The 24944-nt window shown below is 38.6% G+C and overlaps 1 protein-coding gene across 1 annotated transcript; it reads right to left on the bottom strand.

Annotated features, from left to right (window-relative positions):
- Positions 1–158: 158 nt before the first annotated feature.
- Positions 159–24944, bottom strand: eif2ak2 (eukaryotic translation initiation factor 2-alpha kinase 2). The gene is given in 35 exon segments (XM_020709754.3): positions 159–2132; positions 2229–2291; positions 3845–3943; positions 4130–4267; positions 4733–4937; positions 5015–5134; positions 5218–5337; positions 5422–5471; positions 6170–6260; positions 6349–6389; positions 6487–6619; positions 6707–6829; positions 6906–6958; positions 7036–7159; positions 7232–7350; positions 7971–8100; positions 8912–9027; positions 11313–11447; positions 12048–12110; positions 15349–15450; positions 15531–15674; positions 15784–15999; positions 16001–16193; positions 16274–16393; positions 17975–18051; positions 18140–18182; positions 18262–18293; positions 19880–19958; positions 20627–20682; positions 20771–20888; positions 20974–21123; positions 21201–21274; positions 22485–22608; positions 22707–23048; positions 24711–24944. Coding segments are annotated over 35 exon segments (4035 nt in total). The 5' UTR covers positions 24818–24944; the 3' UTR covers positions 159–1997.

The raw sequence follows: 24944 nt of genomic DNA, 5'->3' as shown, positions 1-24944 counted from the left end.
CATTTCAAGAGTTAGAGAAATAAGAAGAAATGTTTAAGGTGTCAATTACTTGAAAAAAAAAGATATAAAGAGATGTGTTATAATTAAAATTTTGTTGTAAAAAATAACTGCAGCCAGTAAAAGGATTTTAAAACCAATACATACACATAGAGAAATACAACAGTTTAGAGTACTTTATTGTTTCACTTTAGTTACTCCGTACCGAGATTACATTCAGAGAAACAACTGAAAAGAGAAAACTTGCTGGAATGTTTTGAAATGTCACGGTAAAGGTATAGACATCACATACGGCAGTATTTGAACCATGCAGGGACTGTGGTTAGACTACCGTGCAGCGGCCCTTTGCCTCACCAAAAGTCACTTCTGCATATCAAAACATCAGCAAATATCCTTTTTTTAACATTATTACAGATTTTTTTTCAAAGTCATCCTTGTGAAGGCACTGAAAAACCTTCCATTTCAAACCGCTTTAAACGTTTAGCTGAAAGGGGGATGATCTCAGGAGACCACACACATTTATTTTTAAAAAGAAAAACACCTTCCTTTTGAAGCATTCAAACATAAATTGTAAGGCGCAGACTCCGCTTCAACAAAAAGGAAAAACCATGCGTAAAAGCAAAGCAAAATGAAAATAACATTTCATATAAAAGTGCTAAAGACCCGCTTCAAAAAAAAACCCACCCCTTTCCATTTTTTTGTGGCATTTTTCTGATGATGGAGGATAAAGAGTGTTATGCCATGGTCCGGTTGAATACTCGATTCTGATTGGCTGCTGGGTGTGCATTAAAACCTGATAACCGCACGGTGAAAAAAGAAGTTCCGGTCACCTAGCTTAAATGTTTTGTATCACTGTGCCGGCTTCTTTAAAACAACATTTGCTTCATCATTTGGACAAAAACAAGCAGTAAGAGGAGAACTTTCTCTCTGAACTGGTGGAACTAATTGTTACGTGATGCGGCGCACGTAACAATTAGTCCGATTTTTGTGAGAAAAGCGATCCAAATCGGAAACAAAAACAAGAATTAAAGACCAAAAACTGGTTAATATGTATTGCTTTTGTAAGTGACCATGGTATAATTTCAGTCCATGCGTCGATCCTTTTCCATAAAAAGCTCTATAATCATTTGCGTCGGAAGGGTCAGGCTTCCACGGCGTGTGTTAAAAAGTAATAACGCACACTTCGTCAGCCTTTAACCCTTACTTGCTCCGCCCACAAAGGTTAATTTGTAATATAATTCTGCCGCTCTGCAGAAAGTATGTCCTAGAAAATGACTTTTGTGTTTTATTTTGGCTAAAACTGGCATAATCATAAATTAAAGACCACTGCTTTGAAAACAGATCAAAAGATGATCCGAGTGGGTCTTAAGGATTTTGTAAAATGTGCTTCTAAAAATCATGTTTTACCTCTGGATTGGGAATGGCAGCATTAAACTCGCTCCATCGGCAATTGCACAATATATGACACCTTTGTTAAAATACTCATTCATCCTGGATGATTCCATAGTTGTCACAAAAATAGAAAATAGGTTTTTTAAAGTTCAAGGCCACGTCCAAATTCCCTAACTACTAAGAAACGGATTAGTACGCGACTATCCTGCGCCCTGGAGTTCAAAAACAGTTTGGACGCCGTGCTCAATACTTTTTTTTCAAACGGCAAATATGACTTTACAGATTTCCCAAAGTAAAGACCTAATAAGTATGAACATTTTAGGAAGACTATTTATAAATGCACCGTGTTCTGATGATGAAAATATATTCAAATGCATTTTCTTTCACTTTAAAATCGTTCAAATGCAATTTATTGGGGTCTATATTCTCCGATCTAGTGAGCATCGATGCACACTGGTTTTTCACAAAGACTTCTGGGAAATTTCCAGGGTACCGTGGATTCGACAACATGGCAAAATGTCCTATAAATCGTACTGATTTGTAAGTAGTGAAGGAATTTGGACATAACCTTAATGTGAGTTCAGTAAAGAACGTTTGCCTCTGCAGAATCAGACGGTGTGATTCTTCTCCAGCTCCTTGGCGGATTCTAAGTTTTGCACAAACTTTTCCAGCTCAGCCTTTACTGCCGTCGCTTCAAGTCTGTCGTCTGGCTTTTCACACAGCAAGGACTTAATAATTAAACTCTGCAGAACAAGAAGGTGGAAAAAGATTGTAAACTAAAGCCCCAAAGGACACAAATGGTTTTCTCTGGGGGTTATTTTAGGAATACTGTAACTCACCTCCTCAGGAAAAGTTTCTAAAAACTGAGCGGGAAATTTCTTCCTTCTTGCATTTTCCCAAATCTGGTGCAAAACAAAAGAAAAATAAGAGCTTAAATTTTTAAGCTAGATAACACTTTATGTCTACCATTAATAATAAATAAACAGGAGGGATTTGTTTTATTTAGATTTTTTTAGTTCGATCATTAATTAAAGTCAATAAAATAAAATAAATAAATCACATGGATTTATCAAACTCATTACAGAAATGATGAAATGCATGGATAAAACAAACAAACAAACAATATATGCTCAATTAAATATAGTGATCCTTAACTAAAGTCAAGTAGAGCTTGATTTATTGCTTGAAAAGGATTGGGAGCAAGCGATCTTATATAATTCCACCCCCACAGATTTTTATAGTTTTACATAGTTTTTATAATCCAGGTTCTGATCAGATAGATTGTTTTTTTGTTACCCTCCTCTCCAACAGCTGCCACAAATTCCAGTGCCTAGTAATGATTGATTATCTGCAGAAAACATTCATTCATGATTTCAGTAAACAGTAGCTGATATGTAATAATCACTGATTATTATTAGAACACATGATCACATTAAACCAGTAATTATTGCTACACATTTTAGATCAGGTAAAGAAAAAAATCAATACCTTATTGGTTGTAATTCAAACCTTTCAGTCATCATTATTGCACATTCCAATGTAAAACTCATTGGCTGTAATTAAAAGAGCTTTGATTATTTCACACACTGACACATAGACACACAGAAACGTTTCTTTGTGGTTTTTATCAGTTTGATCTTGAACTTCCTACATTCCCTCAGTCTGTTCCTCCTTCATTTTCTAAGAACTGTTTCTGGATATTGAATGGTAACGATTTCCAACTGGCTCTGTATAGAAGTTGTTGGTGTAAAAATCCACAAGGTCGTACAGTTTTGAAAGTCTAGATTGATCAAATAAATAGCTTGTGTGGTAAAGATATCCAGCTTTATGTAAAATTCTGAAGTACAAAGAGAGGATGTAGTGAACTCTGATAATTATTCCCCCAAATTTCTATACAGTAGGTGAAATATGGTAATATTAAAGATCAGTATAATAAATATCTACTGTTGTATTCTAATATATGTTTAGATTTATTTATAATTGAAATAGTTCTTGAGGCTTTAGTTTGTATGTGTCTGATGTGAGGCTTCCAACTTACGGTTGTCATAGATTAAAACCCCAAGAAATTGATTTCTGTAACACTTTCAATTAGGACATTATTCATTTTAATAGAGAGCTTGGTGTTGGCATTGTAGTTTCCAAATAAACATCAAACTGGTTTTCTCTAGGTTCAAAGATGTTGTAATCCATCCATGATTTTATTTTGAAATCAGTAGCGAGATGCTTCATTTCTGTTTTTGACACTAATTACTGTTGTCTCATAAACTATTTTGCATCCATTAATCCACATTATAAAGCAGAAGTGGTGGTACATTAACACTTAGTCCAAAACAATCAGTCAACCGCATATCCTGCATTCACAAACATGTGCTGGGCTTTTGTGAAAGCATTTGTAGAAACGTCCTCCTTGCTGCAGGTTTAGAAGCTGTCGGCGTTCATGTTTGAGGCGACTCACCTGGACTCTTTCATGGCCGGTCCAGAGCTTCCAGAGAAGCTCAAAGAAGATCAGCCCCAAAGCAAACATATCCACTTTCTGTCCATAGTTCCCACTCGTCTGTAACAACCAAAAGATCAGGTGGTGAACTTTTATTCAGAACACAAAATTCAAGAGAATTTAGATAAAAACTGTCTGAATGCTGGAATCTCCTTTGAAAGTGTTGGTTTAAAATTACACAGCAGTGAGATAAAGTCGTCTGTAAATATGCATCTTCAGAGAAAATAGGAAAAAAAAAGATCTCACTTGCTCAGGAGCCATGTATACTTTGGTTCCTGTCTTGGATCTCGCCATCCTCTTTTCATCATCAACCGCCTCCGTGGTGACCAACCCAAAGTCTCCGATCTTCACCTTGTTGTCCATTCCAAACATAATATTTGCTGGCTGTGGATTTATGTGCAAATGCAGCCATTAAAACCCAATCAGATCAAACTGACAGATTAGCCTGAAGTGACCTTTGAACTTTACGTTTGGAGAAGAAACCGGGAATAGAACCATTTTTTGTTTTGGTAGCCACTGTGACAACATAACAGAAGCAATGAAACAAGTTAAATGTCCTGATAATGATGGACAACTGGTGATCCCTTATACTTTGGTCCAGGTAAATACTCAATTCTGATTGGCTGCAGAATGTCCATTAAAAAGTAATATTGGACACCAAAAATAGAAATTCCGGTCTTACAGCCTTAATGTTCCATATCATTGCACTGGCCAAAATCAGTTAGTAACCAGAACAATAAAAACTCAGAACATAGATGGACAGATGTTATTCCATAATGTATCACAACAATAAGACAGTAGAAAAGATCTCTGTCATTCAGATCCCTCTATGAGCTGAACTGAACTCACCTTAAGGTCTCTGTGAATAAGACCGTTGCTATGAATGTATTCCACTCCACTGATGATTTGTAGAGCTATAGGGAGACTTTCCCCTCTTCTCTGATAGGCCTGCAGATCCTTACGGTTCTTGTCTTTAATCCAGTCTTTAAGTGTTTCAGAGCGGCACAATTCCATCTGAATATAGAGGAACTCCTCACACAAGATGCTTGAAGAGCTACAAAGCAGGAAATGGATTTATCTCATTTGTCGGTAGAAAACAAGAACTTTTTCATCCAGGACGATGAGACTCACTCAGTGGTGGTTTGACTGACATCGTCTAGATATCGTGAGTCCTCCATCCAGGCAATGTAATAACGAACTATATTATCATGCTGGAGTTTTGCCAGAGTCGAAGCCTCTTGTTTAGCCTTTCTGCTCAAAGAATTGAACAAAAAACCATCAAAATTTTCTTTTTGGTGCACATTGAAATATTCGAGTGGAAAGCTTAGACTTACTCTGTTCCAGAAACTATTTTTACTGCGTATTCCCTGTTTATCAAACGATTTCGTACTTTGTAAACACGACCAAAGCCTCCTTTGCCAATTCGACCCAAGATATCGTACTCTCGTTCAAATCTGCAGAGGTGATTCCAACTGTTTTAGTAAAGAGGTCAAAGGAGCAATGAGGAACAAGCCAGCAGATCTGTTCCAGTTTCATACCTTGACTTGGAGACATTTCTATTTCCTACTTTTTTGGTTCCAACGTTCTCCTAAAATGAGGGGTAACAAAAGATTTATAGGGTTCAAACAACAAATTCTCCATAGGACTGGTTCACAAAGACACATGTTATGAAGTAAGGGTGGCAGTGGCTGAGGTGCTTGAGCTGGTCGGGCAACCATCGAAAGGTCGGTGGTTCAATCCCCGCACCCCCCAGTCAACTGTGGTTGTGTCCTTAAACAAAACTCTTCACCCTCACATGGCCTCCAGTGTTGCTCCACTGGTGTGTGAATGTGTATGAATGTCCCGGTAATGGTGTGTACTGGCAGCCACGCCACAGAAAAATCTGTACGACACGGCTGCGTCTCACCTTCACATTTGTTTGTCTTGTCATTTTTTTTTTTAAATTGATTATATTTTTATGCAAAGCACTCTGAGTGACCTGTGTTGTAAAAGTTCTTTAGAAATAAAGCTTGATCTGATTTGCGTTTACATAAACTTTCTATTGAAAGTGGTCCCCTGAGGGCCCGATTCTGAGCCTGGTGTGAACACAGCATAAGGCTGACTCTAAACTCTGGACTGAAAGACTTCAACAAAAGATGGATTGTAAACTTTCTGCGGCCCATGTGGGCAAGAACAGCAGAAAGATCCAGACTGTGAAACAGGTTTCTGGTTTTCAAATATTACTTAGAGACCATGTAAAGAATTCCACCAACTGCTTTTTGTTGATATGAGGATGAAGAAACACACCTGAGCTTTGGAGTCATTTGATGAATCAGCAAATATTATTGAGTCACTTTCAGTGTTTTGCATCTTTTCTGGAGACGGCTCATTTAAAGACCTAAAAATTATAAATAATAGAAACACCCATAAATACTGCGACACTCCATTTTTTGGGTTGTCTTTGCCTAATTAGTTTTCCTATTTACGTTGTTGCCTCATCTTCAGATCCGCTTGACTTGACAGACATCTGAAATGCAGGATAAATGCATAAAAAGCATCAGGATCAAGGACGGTGGAGATACGGAAGCATCGTCTGACGACGTCAAGGAGGACGAGTCGGTCACCTTACTGTCCCAGTCAGACTGCCCCTGGAGAGCAGACAAAGCCATTCTGGCGGCGTTTTGTTTGGCCTCCTTTGCAGTGTTACCTTCACCTGTAGGGTATTCCTGGCCATCAATCATTACTTTGTATGAAAATCTAAAAAAAACCCATAAAAATACATATTAATGTGCTACAGTCATGAGGTTTTAGACAGCAGACGCTTTCCAAGAGGCTCATACTCACTTTAGGGCATGAGGAGCACCGCATTTGTTCCCCAGAATGTAAGAATGAAGGCGTTTGTACTTTTGACAGAAGTCGTTGAGACGTCCAATGAAATTTCTGTCTGGGAGCTCCGAGTCCACGGAGCTCAGACGGAAACAGATCCAGTGATAAACATGCAGCTCTTCCTCCACAGTGAAAACCCACCATATGACTTACTCACCAACTTTCATCCAAACTTTGGTTTAACTTCTCACTCTGCTGACCGTCTGCAGCCTTTGGAACAAGACGGGAGAGTTTAGAGACGGACACAAGAGGCCATACAGACACTTTCAATCTCTTCCACTTCTCACCTCCGTAGCTTCATTCCCATTCAGAATATCATACACCAGCATAGCTGCGTTCTCCTTGGCTTCCCTCTTGGTTGGACCAGAGGCCTCTGGGTATTTTGTGTCACCGATCAAAAACCCACACCAGCTAAAGGCATCAGAAAATGTGCTTGGTGAATTTTAGGATGCAGTGATAAAGGGAAAGAGCTCACATACTAACAATTCTCCAGCTCTTTTAGTCTCCTCTGGCTTCACATCCTGGCTGCTCCTCTGACCGTACTGGTTCAGCCAGCAGATGTAGTTGATGCTGGTCTGTTTAGGTGTGGCCAGCAGTTCCGTCTGCCAAGAGACAGAACAGGTTTACATAGAATAATTGTTTTAATAATTGTTGGGACATTTCTAAAAGCGGTTTGAGGCACAACCACAGCAGACAGAACGTTCTCATTTTGGAGAATTAGGGAGGAAATCAGGTGCCAAGTTCAGGGTCAGTTCATTCTCTGCAGGAAGGGAGACATTCATTCTTGCAAGCAGAAGCATTTAAAAAAATGTCCTGCAGTTGAGATTTAAAGACTCAGAGTTGGAAAACAGCCTTCAGACTTTTTTTCCAAAAACTGGAGGTCTAACAATTAAAAGTAACTCCCTACAAATACGGTTTTAAATGACATATGAGGCCACACAGTCATCGTTTGGAGACTTTTCTCAACTAATTATCTAGTTTAATGTTTTCTCTTTTTTGTACTTTTGTAAGATAATGTTGCAGATGAGTAAATGTGGAGCAATGAGCTGTTTCCTCTGTGGGTTATAAGGGATTTAGTGCAGATGGGTCTATAACCTCGAGTTATTTGACTGATAAAAATGAGCTTTTCAGTGGTCCCATCCTGAACAGTTGATGTTTTTTCTCATTCTCCAAACTGAGAGGACTTCATGTCACGCACGGGTTCAGTAAAGAGGAAACTTACCGAGTCCTGGTACTTATCCTTAAACAAACATTTCAGGGCTTCATAAGCCGCTCTCTGCTTGGCATCCTTCTTGGTTTTCCCGACACCGTTCGGGTACGGTGTCCCATCGAGGACGACTCTCTGAGTGAATCTGTGGAGGAGATTTCAAAGTATAAGACTTGAACTTTTAGGGTGATAAAATCTACCCAGGGACTGCAGATAAGAAAAATAGCCCTTTGGCTAAAAAATTAATAAAATAAAAAAGACTAGAAAGTTCACAACAGGCTGTGGTGCAGCGTTTCATTGAATAAATTGTTGTGTTCTTTGCTAAATTTAAAGTGTTTCCACACAATGGACCTGAATAATAGACAGATCAGTGTTGTCCGCTACCTACATAATGACTCAATCCAAATGGTATTTTCCAATGTCAATTAATGATTTATTTCTATTTGAAATGTTTTTTTGTGACGTATTTGTAATGGTATCCTTATTTCAGACAGATTGATTGATTGATTGATTGATTGATTGATTGATTGATTGATTGATTGATTGATTGATTCATCGTTACCTCCCTAAAGTAAATGTCAGGTGGAAGCATTTTATTTTGAAAAATATACTTTTCAGAAACCGGAAGCGTAACTTCGGCCCTGTTCAGATCGGTTCGTGAAATTATTGTCCGACATTAGACAGGCCTGAAAAAGATTGGGAACACTTTAAGTTTACGATATAAAGATAGTATATAAAAGTAAACTTTAAGTATAGTGCCTGACTTATAATATAAGTATTCAAAGGTAACTGACTTTTATCAGGAAACTTGGGCCTCAATACTTGTATTTACAAAAATAATAATAAAAAAAAATCAAACATAATTGTGGACCAATCAAGATCATATATTTGACTGGAAGTAAACATTTCTGGTCGATGATCCAGACGTCTCCATAATAAATAAACCTCAAACTCACATTTTGTTGTGATCCTCTCCCTCCTGGTTAACGGCCTCAAAAGTCAGCGCGCGCCGCTCTTTCTGTGCGAACTCGTGCAACTCGGACACGAAGTTTCCAGTCTCCATCGCCGCGAATCAATCAGCTGATCCGATCAAAACATTCAAGAAACGTCTGCGACGCTGAACCTCCGCGTTCTGCGCTTCCATACATGCACGCGCGCGCCCGCGCTCGAACCTCTGATCAGTTTCAGCTTCTTAAGTTTCGATTCGGAATTCCCTGATTCATCAAACGAAACTAAAACTGACCATCAACTTCCGGAAGCTTTACTGATAGTAATCTGCAAATTATCCATAGAAATAAGATAAACCAAAGGTATAGATTTCAATAAGTAGATTATTACAACTAGTAAACTTCATTATTTCGATTTAAGATTCACATTTATGTATCACATCTATGTTTACATTTAGAAAAACATTTACATTTGGAGTTGATGTTTGCACTTTACAGCATTTATAGTTTTTTTCCAATTGTTTACACATAATTTCTCAAAATATAATCACAATTAGACTAGTTTGTTTGCAAAAGGACACACTTCAGTCAAACATATACACCTATTTGTGAAAAGGCCATTAGTTTTCATTTAACCAACCCAACTGTAAAAAAAAAACGAATTTAGGAAATAGCATGTGCTGCATATTGGACCAGACATTGTTCATGTAAAGGAACCAAAAACAAAATAAACAGACCAATTTATGACTAGTTTGAGATAAAGGGAGAATGTATACAAATAGGCCAACTATGAACATACTATGCACGGCACAACACTGATGCTGCAGACGGAATATTTCAAGAATTTATTTCAGTTCAAGAAATATTCCTTACCATAATCACAGTAATCAAGCAACAATGAAATCAACGACACCAACAGAATCTATGGACAAATACAAATTACTGCATGAAATACATATAGTTTAACCTGGAAAAAGAGCAAAACAAATGCTGTAAGTAAATCCACTGTGTACGTCTTTGGTCCATCGTCTATGTCTGCTCAAGAGTTGATCGGTTCATGCTTTATGTTTAAAACTTTGCATTTGTCTTTGCATGCTCAGTAGTACATAGACATGATCCAATGTTCAATAAACTCCTTCAGCAGACGTAGACAGTGGACGCCAAAACATATTTTCCATATTTTTGGCACAAACTGAACCTCCTAGCAGGTCGTGTACCTTCCACCGCCATGCTGAAAAAAAATCTCTTCCCTTGGATTCAGGAAGGGGGAGTGAGAACGGCGTGACCTGCTTCCATCAGTCCATGGTTGGTCAATAAGTGTTGCATGGATTTCTTGAGTCAAATTTGGTCCTCGGCTTTGGTCAGGTTCTATCAACTCTTTAAGTCCTTCTCTACCTCTTCCTCTACCTCCTTCTTCTCCTCTTTGAGCTCCCTTCTCATCCTCACTCTTCTTCTAGCTCCTTCTATTTTCGATGGATACAGGTGAACTCACCTGTTGCCTGTTCCAGCACACCTGACTGCTGCATTTTCAAATAGTATCCAATTCGTTCATTTGTGTTGTCATTGGCTACCGTGGAATTGTAATGAGTTTGTTTAGTTTCACAAACCCATGTGTGTAATGTTTTGCAGACATCGTGTGTTGTGTCGGGCAAATCTGTGTTTGTGTTGGTGTTTTGCTCCTTGGAGTAGAGTTTTGCAAATTGTGTGGAGATTTTTATTTTAGAGTGTAAACAACTGTTAAAAAACTGTAAATATATCCTACGTTTAGACTTAATATATGCATTTAACCTTACATTGGACTTTTAACTTAAACATTTGTACATCCATTTTAATATGATTTATTATTCAGGTTTATATTTAGCATCTAAAAGTAAAGTAAGTAAAAGTAAAGGACGCTTTTATTTGTGATAACTATTAACATAAAGGCAGTAAAGAAATGTTTATCTATATGAGGCAAAATTGTAATTTGAATGAGGTGAATTTTTACATTTGACTCTCTTTATATCCATTTTTGTAAAATTTAGGCACCAAATGCATCAAAACTTTCTTGGCGTTTGTGACAAACAAGCCTTCTCTAAGTGTCTGTGTACTAAAGCACCTAATGTACAGTTAATAGTTAAGAATTAATATCTATCAGCCTGATTTAGATCAGAATTTAACGACACTACAGCAAAAAAAAACCCAGAGATATTAGAAAATGTGTTTATTTCATAAAACCCATTTTTTAGTACAGCGTGTTACTAGTTCTGAATTACATAATTTAACACTTAATTGGATTAAAAAACGTAAAACATTAAAAATGTAATTGTAATCACATTCTAACATGATGGTAAAGTAGATTACATGTGCTTCGCGGTATAATCCTGACAATAGTATCGGACCAATAAACCATATTAATTTTGAATTATTACAAAGTTCTACTATCACGGTCCATACTCTGAAGTTGTGCGAAGTCTTTCTCCCATTTTTCTAACTCCACCTTCAGTTTGCTGGCTTTTGGTCGATCTTTTGGATGAACAGACAGCATTGACTTGATCATTTGGCTCTGAAAAAAACACAAAAAACAAATTTACATGGATGTGTACATTGACTAAACTTTTTAAATGAATGAAACTTTATTTCTATGGCACTCCTTCAGAGAACCAAAGTGCTTCACAATAAAAGAAAGACTTTTACATTTAGGCAAATTAAGAACAAGAACAAAATAAAAAAAACAGCATAAAATTACAGAAAACCTTTTTCCGACAGAAACATAACAGCTGGGTTTGGTCCGGATCGTTTTGAGGCTTCATGCAGAACTATCCTTATCTACCGCCTTTGTCACATCTGTCCTTAGGGGTGGATACGGGCGAAAAATGGGCAAACCTGTAATATATTCTATATATATTTGTGTGGACATCACACCTGTGCGTGCAGCAGTAAGGATCCAGTCCTCGCACCTTACTAACCACTAGAGTGTGGCGTAAAGACACCGTACGACAGCATCACCCATACGCCACAAGTGCTATTAGCCTCAGGAAGCACCTACGACACGCATGACAATTGCATGTTCCATTTTCATGAAGAACTTTGCACCCATGCAGGTCAACGCCCCGTATGGGTCCATGTGACATGTGAGGCTTCAGCTTCCTTAGAGAAAACCTACCTCCTCATAAAAATGACGCCGAAATTTCTCAGGAAAATGTTGCCGTCTGATATCCTTCCAATTCTGGATTTAAGACAAAATAGGAAAAAGGAAAAGTTAAGTTAGATAGATACAGAAAAAAGTGGGTTTTTGGCATTTTGACAAAGCAATAAGAGTACGGTAATTCGGTGCCACTTAAGATCAGAAATCAGTGATTAATGTCCTCTAACATGCTGTTTATAGGAACTCATTAGTAAGAACTACTACAGGTATGTTACTGGTGTTGGGAGTAACTTCTTGCAAAAGTAATAAATTACATTATCATAGTACTTCTTGCTGTAATGAAGTAATACAAGGCAATATTCTCAGACCTTGTTTATAACAGCGTGCATAAAAGCAAACAAAAAAGATGATCAAACAGCAGCTAAAACAATGCAACAAACTAAATTATTTTACTTTTTTTGCCTCTTCGACTTCCTGAACACTTTAATTTCATTTCTATTTTTCCAATAATTGTCTTTTTTTGTGCTGTTGTTGTAATCTGCTTTCATGAAACAGGATCATCATTTTTTCTCTCTCTGAGGCCCAAACGCCTCAGGTTCTTTGTTCAGTCTCATGTTTTTATGGATTCAGCTGCAGTTGTTATTTCTGTGCTTTCATCTGACCATTAATAAACTATATTATTTGTAACCTTTACATCATATCGGCCCTTATCTAAATGTGAAATACTGTGCGGGACAATTTAGACTGTAATGCAGATACTACAAAGAAAGTAACTTAAAAGTAATACTAATTATTTTACAATTCTAAGATTAATATTTTAAAGTAGGGATTACATTTGGATAACATGTCATCTTTAATGTATTGCATTATATTATTGTTGTAATAACAATATTGTTTTTTCTGATGGTATTTTTGGAAAAGTCTTTAAAAATATTCAAATATTTATTAACTTCTCATAAGGTCAGTGTCTTTATGATTAAAATAGATATATTTATGTAATATCTGAACTGAATTGGCTGAGCTTTTCATCCTTATTTATCACTTCACCCACTGATTAAGCCGCCTTTCGTCACAATCCAATAATTTAGTGATATTTTTGGAAGAAATGTCTTCCTTTCACACCTTTAAACTTGAACATTTCCACATTTTTTATTGCAAGATCATCTATTGTTTTACAGCCAGCTAAAAGGTGTAGTTAATAGATTTTGAGGCAGAGGACGTCTGAGGTCATATCCGCTTACAGGCCTCAGACAAGAACCAACAACTCAAACGTCTCACGGGTGTAAAGTGATGACAACAAAGTAAGGTTCATGTCTAGTGGGAAAGTGTTCATACTCTTTATTTTAATTTCATTTTTTTGTTATTCTGGAATGGAGAATAAACCCCACACTGTAAATGATCAATGTCTTTAAAGACCCACTCCAACAAAAATGGTGTTTTCTGAATTCCTGTAGCAGTTTTCTCATGATGAAGGACATCTATACAGAAAATTAAGCTTAAAATTGCACTTCTGATATTTCTCTATTCAAATTGCTGTGAAATAAAAAAGCTGTTTGAAAAAAAAAATTGTATTTGTGATGTAGAAAATACGCTGGGCGGGGCCACAAGCTCCCTGCTCCGCCCCTTTCTGATGTATTCGCTGTCAGACAAACAGATCCATGAACGTCTTTGATTTCTGGAATCTGGATCTAAACTGTACGGCTGGATAGCCCCCATGTTTCTAAGGTTGGGGGTGCGAGGGGCTGTAAGTACGGTGGCCGAGAGGTGCAAGGCACGCTTACATTTAAGATACAGCAACAGCAAATCCCAGTACAAATGAACAAATCATGAAACACAACAGCAAATACTGAAACACAACAGCAAATCATGAAACACAACAGCAAATCACAAAACACAACAGCAAATCATAAAACACAACAGCAAGAACTGAAACAAAACAGCAAGAACTGAAACACAACAGCAAATCACGAAACACAACAGCAAATCATGAAACAAAACAGCAAATCACAAAACACAACAGCAAATACTGAAACACAACAACAAGAACTGAAACACAACAGCAAATCACGAAACAAAACAGCAAATACTTAAACACAACAGCAAATACTGAAACACAACAGCAAATCACGAAACACAACAGCAAATACTGAAACACAACAGCAAATCACGAAACACAACAGCAAATACTTAAACAAAACAGCAAATCACAAAACACAACAGCAAATACTGAAACACAACAGCAAATCAATTGTGTATGATTTTTTAAATGTTATAACTGTTTTCTTTATGTGGACATTTTAAATACATGAAACAGTCCTGAAGCATTCTTGCTAGAGTGGTCTTAACGGAGAGGGAATGCCCTTAATACCGGAAGAGCAAAAACTTTACCTTGTTAAACGTTGTTGTAATTTTTATTGTAGTAATACAATTGAAGAAATGCTTTTGGACTGTCTCATGTATTGAAAATGTCCACATAAAAAAGACAGTAATAAGGAAATGTAAAAAATAATACACAATTAGTTTTATATTACGTCACTTCCAGGATTCAGGACGTTCCGTTTCAGTTAGACACCGTTTCTCCGCTTTCCTTGTTGTGTTTCTGGATTTGTTCATTTGTATCGAGATTGTTTTTGTAATTCAGGATTTGTTAGTTTTCACCCAAAATTGCTTTTGTGTTTCAGGACTCTGTCATTTGTTCCGTGGTTTGCTGTTGGGTTTCAGTTTTTGCTATTGTGTTTCATGATTTGCTGTTGTGTTTCGTGATTTGCTGTTGTGTTTCGTGATTTGCTGTTGTGTTTCGTGATTTTCTGTTGTGTTTCAGTATTTGCTGTTGTGTTTCGTGATTTGCTGTTGTGTTTTGTGATTTGCAGTTGTGTTTCGTGATTTGCTGTTGTGTTTCAGTATTTGCTGTTGTGTTTCATGATTTGTTCATTTGTACTGGGATTTGCTGTTGCTGTATCTTAAATGTAAGCGTGCCTTGCACCTCTCGGCCACCGTATGTAAGCCACCACTTAAACTGAGCTCTCAGACCTTCGGAAGGGGGGCGGGGTTGTGAACCCCAATGGTCTGGTGACTTTCTACTGAACTCCAGCCGCTCTGCAGAAGCTATATTCTAGAAAATGATCGTTTTTTTTTATTTTGCCTAAAAATTGCATCATCATCATCATCATCATCATCATCAGTAAAACACTGGGAACGATTTGAAATCAGATGAAAACGATGATTGGAGCGGGGCTTTAGCTGTGATTGTTAACCAATGTTCAAAGATGACAACTGAAATTGACTTTAGTGCTTAACACATGTAGGAACGAAAACTCACCTCATTCCTTTCATGAAAAGTTGGGAAGTTCCAAAGGAGTTCGAAGTAGATCAGGCCCAAGGCAAATATATCTACTTTATTGTTATAAACGGTTTGTCTTTTCTGTCACAAGATCAGAAAGCAAAGTGTTAACAAAAGGCATTAAAATCTCCAGGAACAGGAACCTTTACGGGTCACCTGACCTGCTCAGGAGCCATGTAGGACGGGGTCCCTTTGAACCCACTTCTCTCCTTCTGGTTCTCAGCGTCATCTTCGATCTCGGCTGTGACGAGGCCAAAGTCTCCGATCTTCACCATTCCGTTCCGATCAAACAAGATGTTTGCAGGCTGAGGGATGGTGAACAAGAAGAAGATTTGGGTTTGAACCCAGTGAAAAAGTGTTCTGCTTGGTGGTTTTTCTACTGGACCTTTAGGGAGTCGGACCAGCTTCTCTCACCTTCAGGTCCCTGTGGATGAGCGTCTTGGAGTGAATGTGCTCCACTCCGTTCACTATCTGCAGGGCGACGCCTAGACCCTCCTCCCGTCTTTTACAGGGTTTCTTTGGGTCCTGCATGTTCTTCTCATCTATCCACGCCCTCAGCGTTTTAGTGTCACACAGCTCCATATGAATGTAGAGGTACTTTACAGGCGAATCGCTGGACGACCTGCAGAGAGGAAACATCAAAAACCTCCCGGGGAATGAATGGTAGCCAACAAAAAGGAAGGAATTAAACTTGCTGCGCTGAAGAGCTGCTGTCCGTTGAGCCGTCCCACTGAGGAGCGGAGTCTTCTATCCAACATATGTAGTAGCGGACGATGTTGCAGTGGTTGAGGTCGGACAGTACCTTCACCTCTCGCAGAGCTTCTCTAATACAAGGATACAGTCGAGAATTTGTTGTTTACCTAAATTTAACAATAAATGAAACACAACTTCCTGCAAGACTCACTTTTTGTAGCGCACAATCTTCACAGCACAATCGGTCCCCTCCAGTTTTCGTTTGGCCTTGTAGACAAAACCGAACTTTCCTCTACCCAGGCCTTCGATGCAGTCATACTCGGACGTAAACCTGATGACATTCACAGAAATGCTTTTCAAAATGTAAAATATTTCCCAGTAAATGTTTTCTTGGAGTAGCATGCAAGCCTCTCTGCGTTCATCCAGGTTCCCTTTTTTCTGTGTTTTTACTTCTAAACCTTGACAGTAGAATGAGAAAAGTATTCATCCCAGTGCAGATATGTGATATACAGCAGAGGTCTGTGTCATAGAAACACTTTACCTGTGAGAGACAGAATATTAAAAAATAATAATTCAGGAAATCTCATTGTTTGATTTTTAAATAATTTATTTGTATAAAAGGTGCAGAAAACCAGTCTTTGGTCAATAACAAAAGTTCACCTCAATACTTTGTAATGCGACCCTGGTTTTATGGACAGAGGTCAAAGGTTACTTGTAGTTCTCCAGCAGGTTTTCAAACACTGTGGCTGATATTCTGGTCCATTCTTCCAGTATGGGGCTGTTGCTGGACTTTTATTTCCCTCCACTGATTCTCTATTGGATTGAGGTCCAGACACTCGCTGGAACACTCTAGAACCTTGAAATACTTTTTATGTAGCCTCTCCCTTGTTGCCACGGCGATGTTTTTGGGACTGTTGTCATGGTAGAACATCCATGTTTCATTCTCAATGTTCTCACTGATGGAAGAACGTTTTTGCCTAGAATCTCACCATGCATGGTTCCGTTCATCCTGTCCCCTTTGCAGGAAAGCAGCTCCGAACCATGATGTTTCCACCCCCATGCTTCACAATGGTGTTCTTAGCTCAGCTCAACATTTTTCCTCCTTTAAACACGGAAAGGTGGCATTTCTACCAAAAGTTTGGTTTCATCTGACCACATGACCCTCGCCAGTTGCCCTGTGTAGATTTCCGCTGTTTCCTCACTGTTTTCAGTATCGTTTCAACCTCACCAGGTGAGATCCTTCATGGAGCTCTAGGTGGAGGGAGATCATCAGTGATCCTGTATTCCTACAGTGGACCTCCTCTCTGCTGCTGCTTGCTTTTTGTAGATCTGTAGTCTGGTTCAGGTAAACAATCTCGTCCTTGGTGTCTTTGGTCTCGGTGGAGAGGTTGTAATCTGACTCTTTAAATGTGTGGACAGGTGTTTTTATACAGGTGACATTAATACAGGTAACGAGTGGAGGACGGAAGAGCTTTTTAAAGAAGAAGAGGTCTGTGAGGAACATAAATCTTGTTTTTTTTCCTCACCATTATACAAATACATTCTTTAAAAATCAAACAATGGGATTTTCCTGTAATATAATATTATTTATATACACACACACACACATATAATTATTTTTAATTCTGTCTCTCACAGTTGAAATGGTTCTATAATGAACACTACAGACCAAATTCAGCTTTTTTTGTGGCCCAACTTGCAGAATCTGCAACTGAAAAACATTTTTTGTCAATCAATTCAAGCTCCTGTTGACCCAGACAGAGATCCAATATTTAACCTTTGTTTTCCTTTAGGAGATGTATAAACCAAATGTATGCTGTTTCTCATCTCCGCTAATGAGGAACAATGTTATGGATTTAAGTAAATGGGGATAAATCTGAGGGAGCTTCCCAAAACAGAAATGATTTCCTACCTGCCGTTCATCAGAGGAGTTTGTGCTTCTTCAGTCTCACTTTCTCCTTTATCCATGCCGTTAAAATTGATGACATCCTTAATAAAAAGTCATCGTAAAAAGTTTAACTTCTCCAAAAACCACATAAGAAACATTTGGTTTGAGAATTACTTCCTTTTTTTTTACCTCTTTACTCCGACAACGAGCTCCTTCAAATTTTGCTGCAAGTCTTTAGAGTCATAACATTCAGTTAGAGGAATCATGGCAAGAAACAAACTGTTGCTTAAAATAAAAAAGACACATCTTACTTGATTTTGGGTCTTGAATCAGGAGTTCGACCCTGTTTAATGTAAAGCAGGAAAAACAGCGATTATTATAAGACAATGGAGGAAAGAAGTATTTGATCCCTTTCTGATTTTGTAGGTCTGTTCACTTAAAACAACAGTCTGTCATCCTAAATGTCCGTTTGTTTGAACAGAAAGAAAATCAAAAAAGAAAATCAACTTTAAAGAATTTATTTGCATTTTATTAGTAAGTTTCATTTATTTAGCACCTTTCCCAGATAAAATCACAAAGCGCTGAACAATAAAACACAGAAACAATCTATTAAATATGATGTGAAACAAAACTAAATAGAAGAAAATAAACTTAGAATAGAAATAACAAAGAATCCTGTCAGCAAAAGCATTTTTGAATAAAAGCCAACTGAAGAGTCGACTTTTAAAAGAATCAACAGATCGGCCAAAGGAAGGGACAGAGGGGGGGGGGCATTTCAGAGTCTGGGGGCTGTTGTCTGGAAAGACCTCTGCTTTTATATTTGGTCCAAAAAGTCTTTTTTGATTTTGATCCGAGGACCGGAGGGCGCAGCCAGAAGCGTAGGGACAGAGCAAGTCTGATAAGTGTTTTGGGGTCTGTCCATTTAAAGCTCTGTAGGTCTCTGGGTCATCAACATGCAAATTAAAATCACCAAGAGTTAAAACCTTCTCAAATTTGATAAGAGCAGAAAAGAATTCAGAAAATTCATTTAAAAACTGTCTAGCGAGACCAGGGGGGACGATGGACTAAGATACAATAAAAGAAGTCTGCATTTCCAACCATAGTCATTTGTAACTCAACTGAGTTGAAATGATCCGCCTTCATTTGCCTGAAGGCGTTACTATGGATGAGCGCACGGCCTCTTCTTATATTGAGGGAAATAAGTGTTTGAACCCTCTTGCAGGAAAGACTTAGTAAACCTTTACTAGCAGCACAGAGGTCAGATGTTTCCTGTAGTTGGTGAGCAGCTTTCTGCACATATCAGGAGGATTTCTGCTCCACTCTTTTTCACAAAGGACTTCTAAATCATTCAGATTTGGTGGCTGCTGCTTAGAAACTCTGAGCTTGCCACACAGCGCAGAAAAACACCCTACACCATAATGCTTGCACCTCCGTGCTTGACAGTGGGGATGGTGTTCTTGGGAAAGCTCTTTAGTCTTTTCCATGTTGGAGAGTTTGGAGTCTGACTGATTCTGTGGACAGGTGACTTTTCTACAGGTGATTCCTTCAAACAGGTGATTAGGAGAGTCTAACTGGTCTGTGTGAACCAGAACTCTGAATGGTTACTAGGGGGCCAAATACTTATTTCCATCACTGAAATGCAAATAAGTGTATATACATTCTTTAAAGTGAATTTCTTGATTTTCTTTGTGATTTTCTGTCTCTCACTGTTCAAATGAACTGACCATCAGGATGACAGACTGTCAGTTTTTTTTTAGATGGGCAAACCTATGAAATAAGCAAGGTACCAAATACATTTTCCACCCCTTACATGTGTCATGAGTTATGTTTGCTCCACTTAAAACAAGTAATTCAATTCATTTGATAAATGCATGACCCGACAGATTACACATCCAGCTGGATCTTTTAGAAGGTTAGGAGATCCCATACCCGACTCTTAGAAGGTTGTGATGAACTTTTAAACTCAATCCAGTCACTTCCACTGCTGGAATGCACTTGTCCAGAGTCCCTAAAGGAATTCGAACACATTATTAGAGGAATATTCCACAGCAGAAGTGAATCTTTGGGTGTATTCAGACTGGGAAAACCGTTTGTCGGTCCGCTTAGTTTGTTCCGTACCGAGTCCTGATCCTTGTGTTTGGTCTGTAGGCAGACGCCGTCAAGCGGCCTTTCCTTACTTTAACCAAAGCTTGTAAACAAAACCACGTGACAAGGAGATGGCTAAGAAGGTACGCTGATAAATGGTTCTGACGTGTAGATTGTGGGGAAAACAGTCAGAACCACTGTGGATGACGTTAAAAGTTGTTTTAATGAGTCTGCATTCATCCGACCACATTTCAATGAGTTGCTGTGTCTGTTGTGGAGTTACGGTTACAGTTAATCGGTTTATGTCGGCTAATATGGCCGTTCCGGTTCAGTTGTTCCACTCCGAGGACGGATTGTTTTCAGACTTGAGTACTCTCAGAGCGTACCGAAGCTCAGTCTGTTTGGAAACAAACCCAGACCACCTCCAAAGATGGGTCAGAGAGCGGTTCTTGGTCCCAGAACAGGGCCTGCTTGGTTGTAATCAGGCTGAAAACTTGTTCTGGATTATCGGGTGAAACAAACTCCGGTACACTTTAAGCGAACCACATGTGTCCAGTCTGAATACAGCCTTTGGTTCTGTCTACGCCTCACTTTGTGCTCGTCGGTGTGGAAGCTGTGGCCCTTCCACTGTCGCTCAATGACGTTTCCTAAAACCACAAACACGTTCAAATGAAGCTGCTAATGACTCAAAAATTACAAATCAGATGAAATTATAGATCAAAAAATGAGAAATACTGATTGCTCTTTTATAGTGGACCAGGCCAGCTGAGCGGCCTTCTGTCTTGCTTCCTTGACGCTCCTCCCTTCAGCCACAGGATACTCCTGCTTGTTGAGCAGTAATTTATAGAAAAATCTACATTTACAGAAAAAGTGGGAGCTTTAATCCTCGTGTACAGCCTTCACGCCGATTCAAACAAAGGCAGCTCAGTGAAACTCACGTAGGGTTGTGAGAAGGACCGGCTCTTCTCACTTCAACGTATGACGGTTGGAGCTTTTTCTGCTGACAGAAGAGGTTTATGGTCTGCACAAAGTTGGTTTGCGTGACTCCACCGTCCGCATCCCTTATGCTTAAGCTCTTCATCTGATCACTGCGATGGTAAAGACATTCCTCAATAAACCATTTTAAACCAGAAACAGATAGGACTCTATAGTCAGTTGTGCTCACCAGAATTCGGAAGAAGCTTCGTCCAACGGTTCGTTTCGCTCAGGAGACGAGAAACTTTCCTTTCCAAGTCCAGTCTTTACAAGATAAGAAGAAAAAGTGTTTTTATCCAAGAATCCCAGAGATTCACTGAAAAGGGACTATACCATGCAAATCACATTTTTTAAGCATTTAAGTGTTTTATAATTATAATTTATATTCTTCTAAAAACCTGCTCCCTGAGCACCAGCCCCTCCCAATCCAAGAAAACGAGCGGGTCCTCACATTGTGACATCACAAAGTGAGGACCCGCCCCTTTCAGGAAGAGTCTGCGCTGCCAGCCCCGCCCCCTAGGCTAATACACATACGCCCACTTTTTCCGTGGAGCTAGTGGTGATAGCTGAACGCTTTTGTTTTTGTTTATGTGGGAAAAACGCAGACACGCTGCTGAGGCCGACTCTAGGTTGACATCATGAAATGGGCGGTACCCACGAGGAGAGAAAGGCGGAGCCTCAGAGATCAAGTTGTCTTACTTCCTGGTAGGAAATTGAGCTGCGAAAATAACTTGTTTCATAAAAAATGGTTCTTTGATGTGTCAAGAGTCATATATGATCATTTATATGGATATAGTTTATTCTGAAAGGCTTAAGAAAACCAGAAGATCGACCGTTAAGGACCCACCCTGATACTAATGGTGTTTTTAACATGTTCTGGTGACAATGTTCTCATGATGGAGGACACATAAATAACAATAATAATAACTGATACTTTATTTATCCCACAATGGGGAAATTCTTCTCCGCATTTGACCCATCCACTGGGGGAGCGGTGAGCTGCAGCCTAACCGTGCTCGGGAGGCGGTAGCGTTAAGGGCCTTGCCCAAGAGCCTTCCCTGGGTGATCTTAATTGTTCGCCATTGATTTGGTAATTGCCCCAGTACCATTGTCTCTTACCTTACCAACCGAGCTACCCACACCCAAATAGACAAAAAAATCTTTTTTTATTTCTTTCATTGCTGTGAATCAAGAGCAGACCAAAAAAATGCTGTTTCAAAAAGATTTATGACGTAGAAAACATGCTGGGCGGGGCCATAAGCTGTCTGACAATGGGAAGGGGGCGGAGTTGCTTTGTGCCAACAGTCCCGCCCATAGCCCATACCTCAGAGGTGAATTTCTAATCAACTCCTGCAGAAACTACATCCTAGAAAACAGGGTTTTGGATTTTGGCTAAAACCGGCATCCTCATCATTAAAAGTCCACTTTAAAAACAGAAAAGATGATCAGAGAAGGACTGTCCATCACTACTCACATCCATGCTTTCACCGCCAATCACCTCCTCATAGACCAGCTTGGCAGCTTCCTCCTTTGCCTCCTTCTTTGTTTTTCCCACGGCAGCTGGATACTCCTTATCTCCAACCACGAAACTGCACCGTCTAAGAACAACAACAACAACACAAACGGAAACCTTCAAAACACCCAGAAACAAGAGCTGAAGCGCTGGTGACCCTGCAGGAACAGAGAGGAACTTTACGGAGCAGGAAAGGCGCCTCCAACGCTGAGCGCCTCCACGGCCCTCACAGCCAGCTTCTTCTTCTGGCCAAAGTCATAGAGCCAGCTGATGTAACTGACGCTTCTTAATCCAGACGAAGACGCTTCCGCTACATTTTCTGTCTGTGAAAGAGAAGGAAAACTATGACAAAAAGAGAAATGCAAACAACGGTCAATCAAACGACGGCGTACCTTTGTGGAATCAGCTGATTGTCCTGTCAGGGCCATCCAGGCGTTTCTGGCGGCATTCTTCTTGGCTTCTTTCTTGTTATTCCCAACTCCTTCAGGGTATCCTTCTCCATTCACAACGGCCCGTATAGTAAACCTGAAAAGTAAGACGTGTGAAGTAATTCCAAGGTCCTTATTAGCCCCATCCAGACCAACATTACAGCATCCAAAGCTTCTTATTTCACATCTTTTCTTTTCAAAACATAATAATAATAAACTTTATTTGTATCGCACCGTTCAAAATAAAAATCACAAAGTCCTCACAGTAAAACACAGTAAAAAAACACAGAATAGAAAAGGAATTAAGAAAACACGATTAAAAAAAATGTTGTTTTTTTTACTTTTTCATTTTTAAATTAAGAATTTTGAAAAGTGCAAACATTTAAATAATAATAATTACTATTTTAAAAAAGACTTTAAATGTGTTGTTGAGTAAAAATCGCTTATAAGACGTTTTTTTCCCCTGAACGTTACAGCTAAATGAACGTGTATGATGCTGTACCACATGTGTGCATTACTAGTTTTTATGTTTAGCTGAGTTTTTTGCATAAAGATTGAGTTGTGGGAACATCTGTGCCCACAAATAATAATACGTAAAATCATTTAACCGAAAGTTTTACTGAAAGAAAAAACTAATTTGTGAAATAAAACTTGAGTTAAAATTACAAAACTTACATTTAAAAATGAACAGCAGTTCAATTCTGTCACAAATATTAAGATAAAACCCTTAAATAAAATGTTTTTACCCTTATTTATTAAAAAACAAAACAGCAATAAATAAGATACAGAGCGTTACCAAAAAAACTATCATAATTCAGCCACTTTAGGAGGAGGAAACTGAAGAACCTAAAGGAATTTGGACCACAAACCTGATTTTAATAAAGTTAAAGGTTTAAAGTTTGTCCTGCTTTTTCTTTTTTAATTGAAGGATTGAAGATGATAGAAAGCAGTTTAGCAGATGGTAAATTGTAAAAAAAATAATAATAATTGCAGCCAGAAGGAGCAAATACAGAACAACATATAATGGTAAAACAAAATAAACACAAATTTAGTAAATTTGAAAGTCATATCTGACATGAAAGGGTCTGAACTGTTTTTTTATTTAGATATTTTCTATACTTTCTGTGTAGCAGAGACAAAGACTCCCTACATCAATAGCATTGTTTTTAATTTAATGTTAATTCTGTTTGTGATACCTAATGCACCTAGCATCTCCTAAATTGTATTATCCTCATACTGCCTTTAACTTTGTCACCTTTTGTCTGACTGTTTACATTTATTGGATTTTACTGCACGGATGCTTTAACATGTAAATCGTAATAACTCTAAGGTCATTGTTTTGCCATATTGTAACTAAATAGCTTGATCTCAATGGGTTTTACCCGGTTTAAAATATATATCTAATAGAATTTTATCTTTTTTCAAAGTGTATCAGATTTAGAATTGACACATGATCATGCTTGCTGCTTGCATCTTTAGGATAAATGGGTTCTAACCCAAACTGCGCCTGTTCGGCCCTAAAGGGTCAAAGACGCTCTAGAGATCTTCAAGAAACGTGAACGAATAAAAAACCTCCAATGGGAGCAGCTGGAAACACCTGGAGCTGTCCAGGTTCCTCTCTCATTATTCTCACCCATAACATTTTTTTAATTAAATGTCACATTGACGAGCAGAATTGATAGTTTTACACACATTGCAACAACAACAACATATAAAAGATGCGATGCATTTGTCTTAAATTCCAGCGATTTAGCCGCACCTTCTAATGTGATCCGGTCCATCAGATGCGACGTCCTCGTAGCTGACGGTCACGCGCTCTCTGTCGGCGTACTCTTTCAGCTTTCCAACGTAATTTATGGAATCCATCAGGAATCATTTAGGAAACATGTCTACGGTCCATAAAGATCGGAGAGAACCCCACTGGACGGCATGTCAGACGACCTGTTCCGCCCCCACGTCACAACTTCCTCACTCTTCCTAAGTTTCGATTTCA

Source organism: Oryzias latipes, chromosome 15 (genome assembly GCF_053564925.1).
Source record: "Oryzias latipes strain Hd-rR chromosome 15, Olatipes_Hd-rR_3.1".
Lineage (NCBI taxonomy): Eukaryota > Metazoa > Chordata > Actinopteri > Beloniformes > Adrianichthyidae > Oryzias > Oryzias latipes.
Note: the sequence above shows the minus strand (reverse complement) of the source record. Positions and strands in the feature narration are given on the sequence as shown.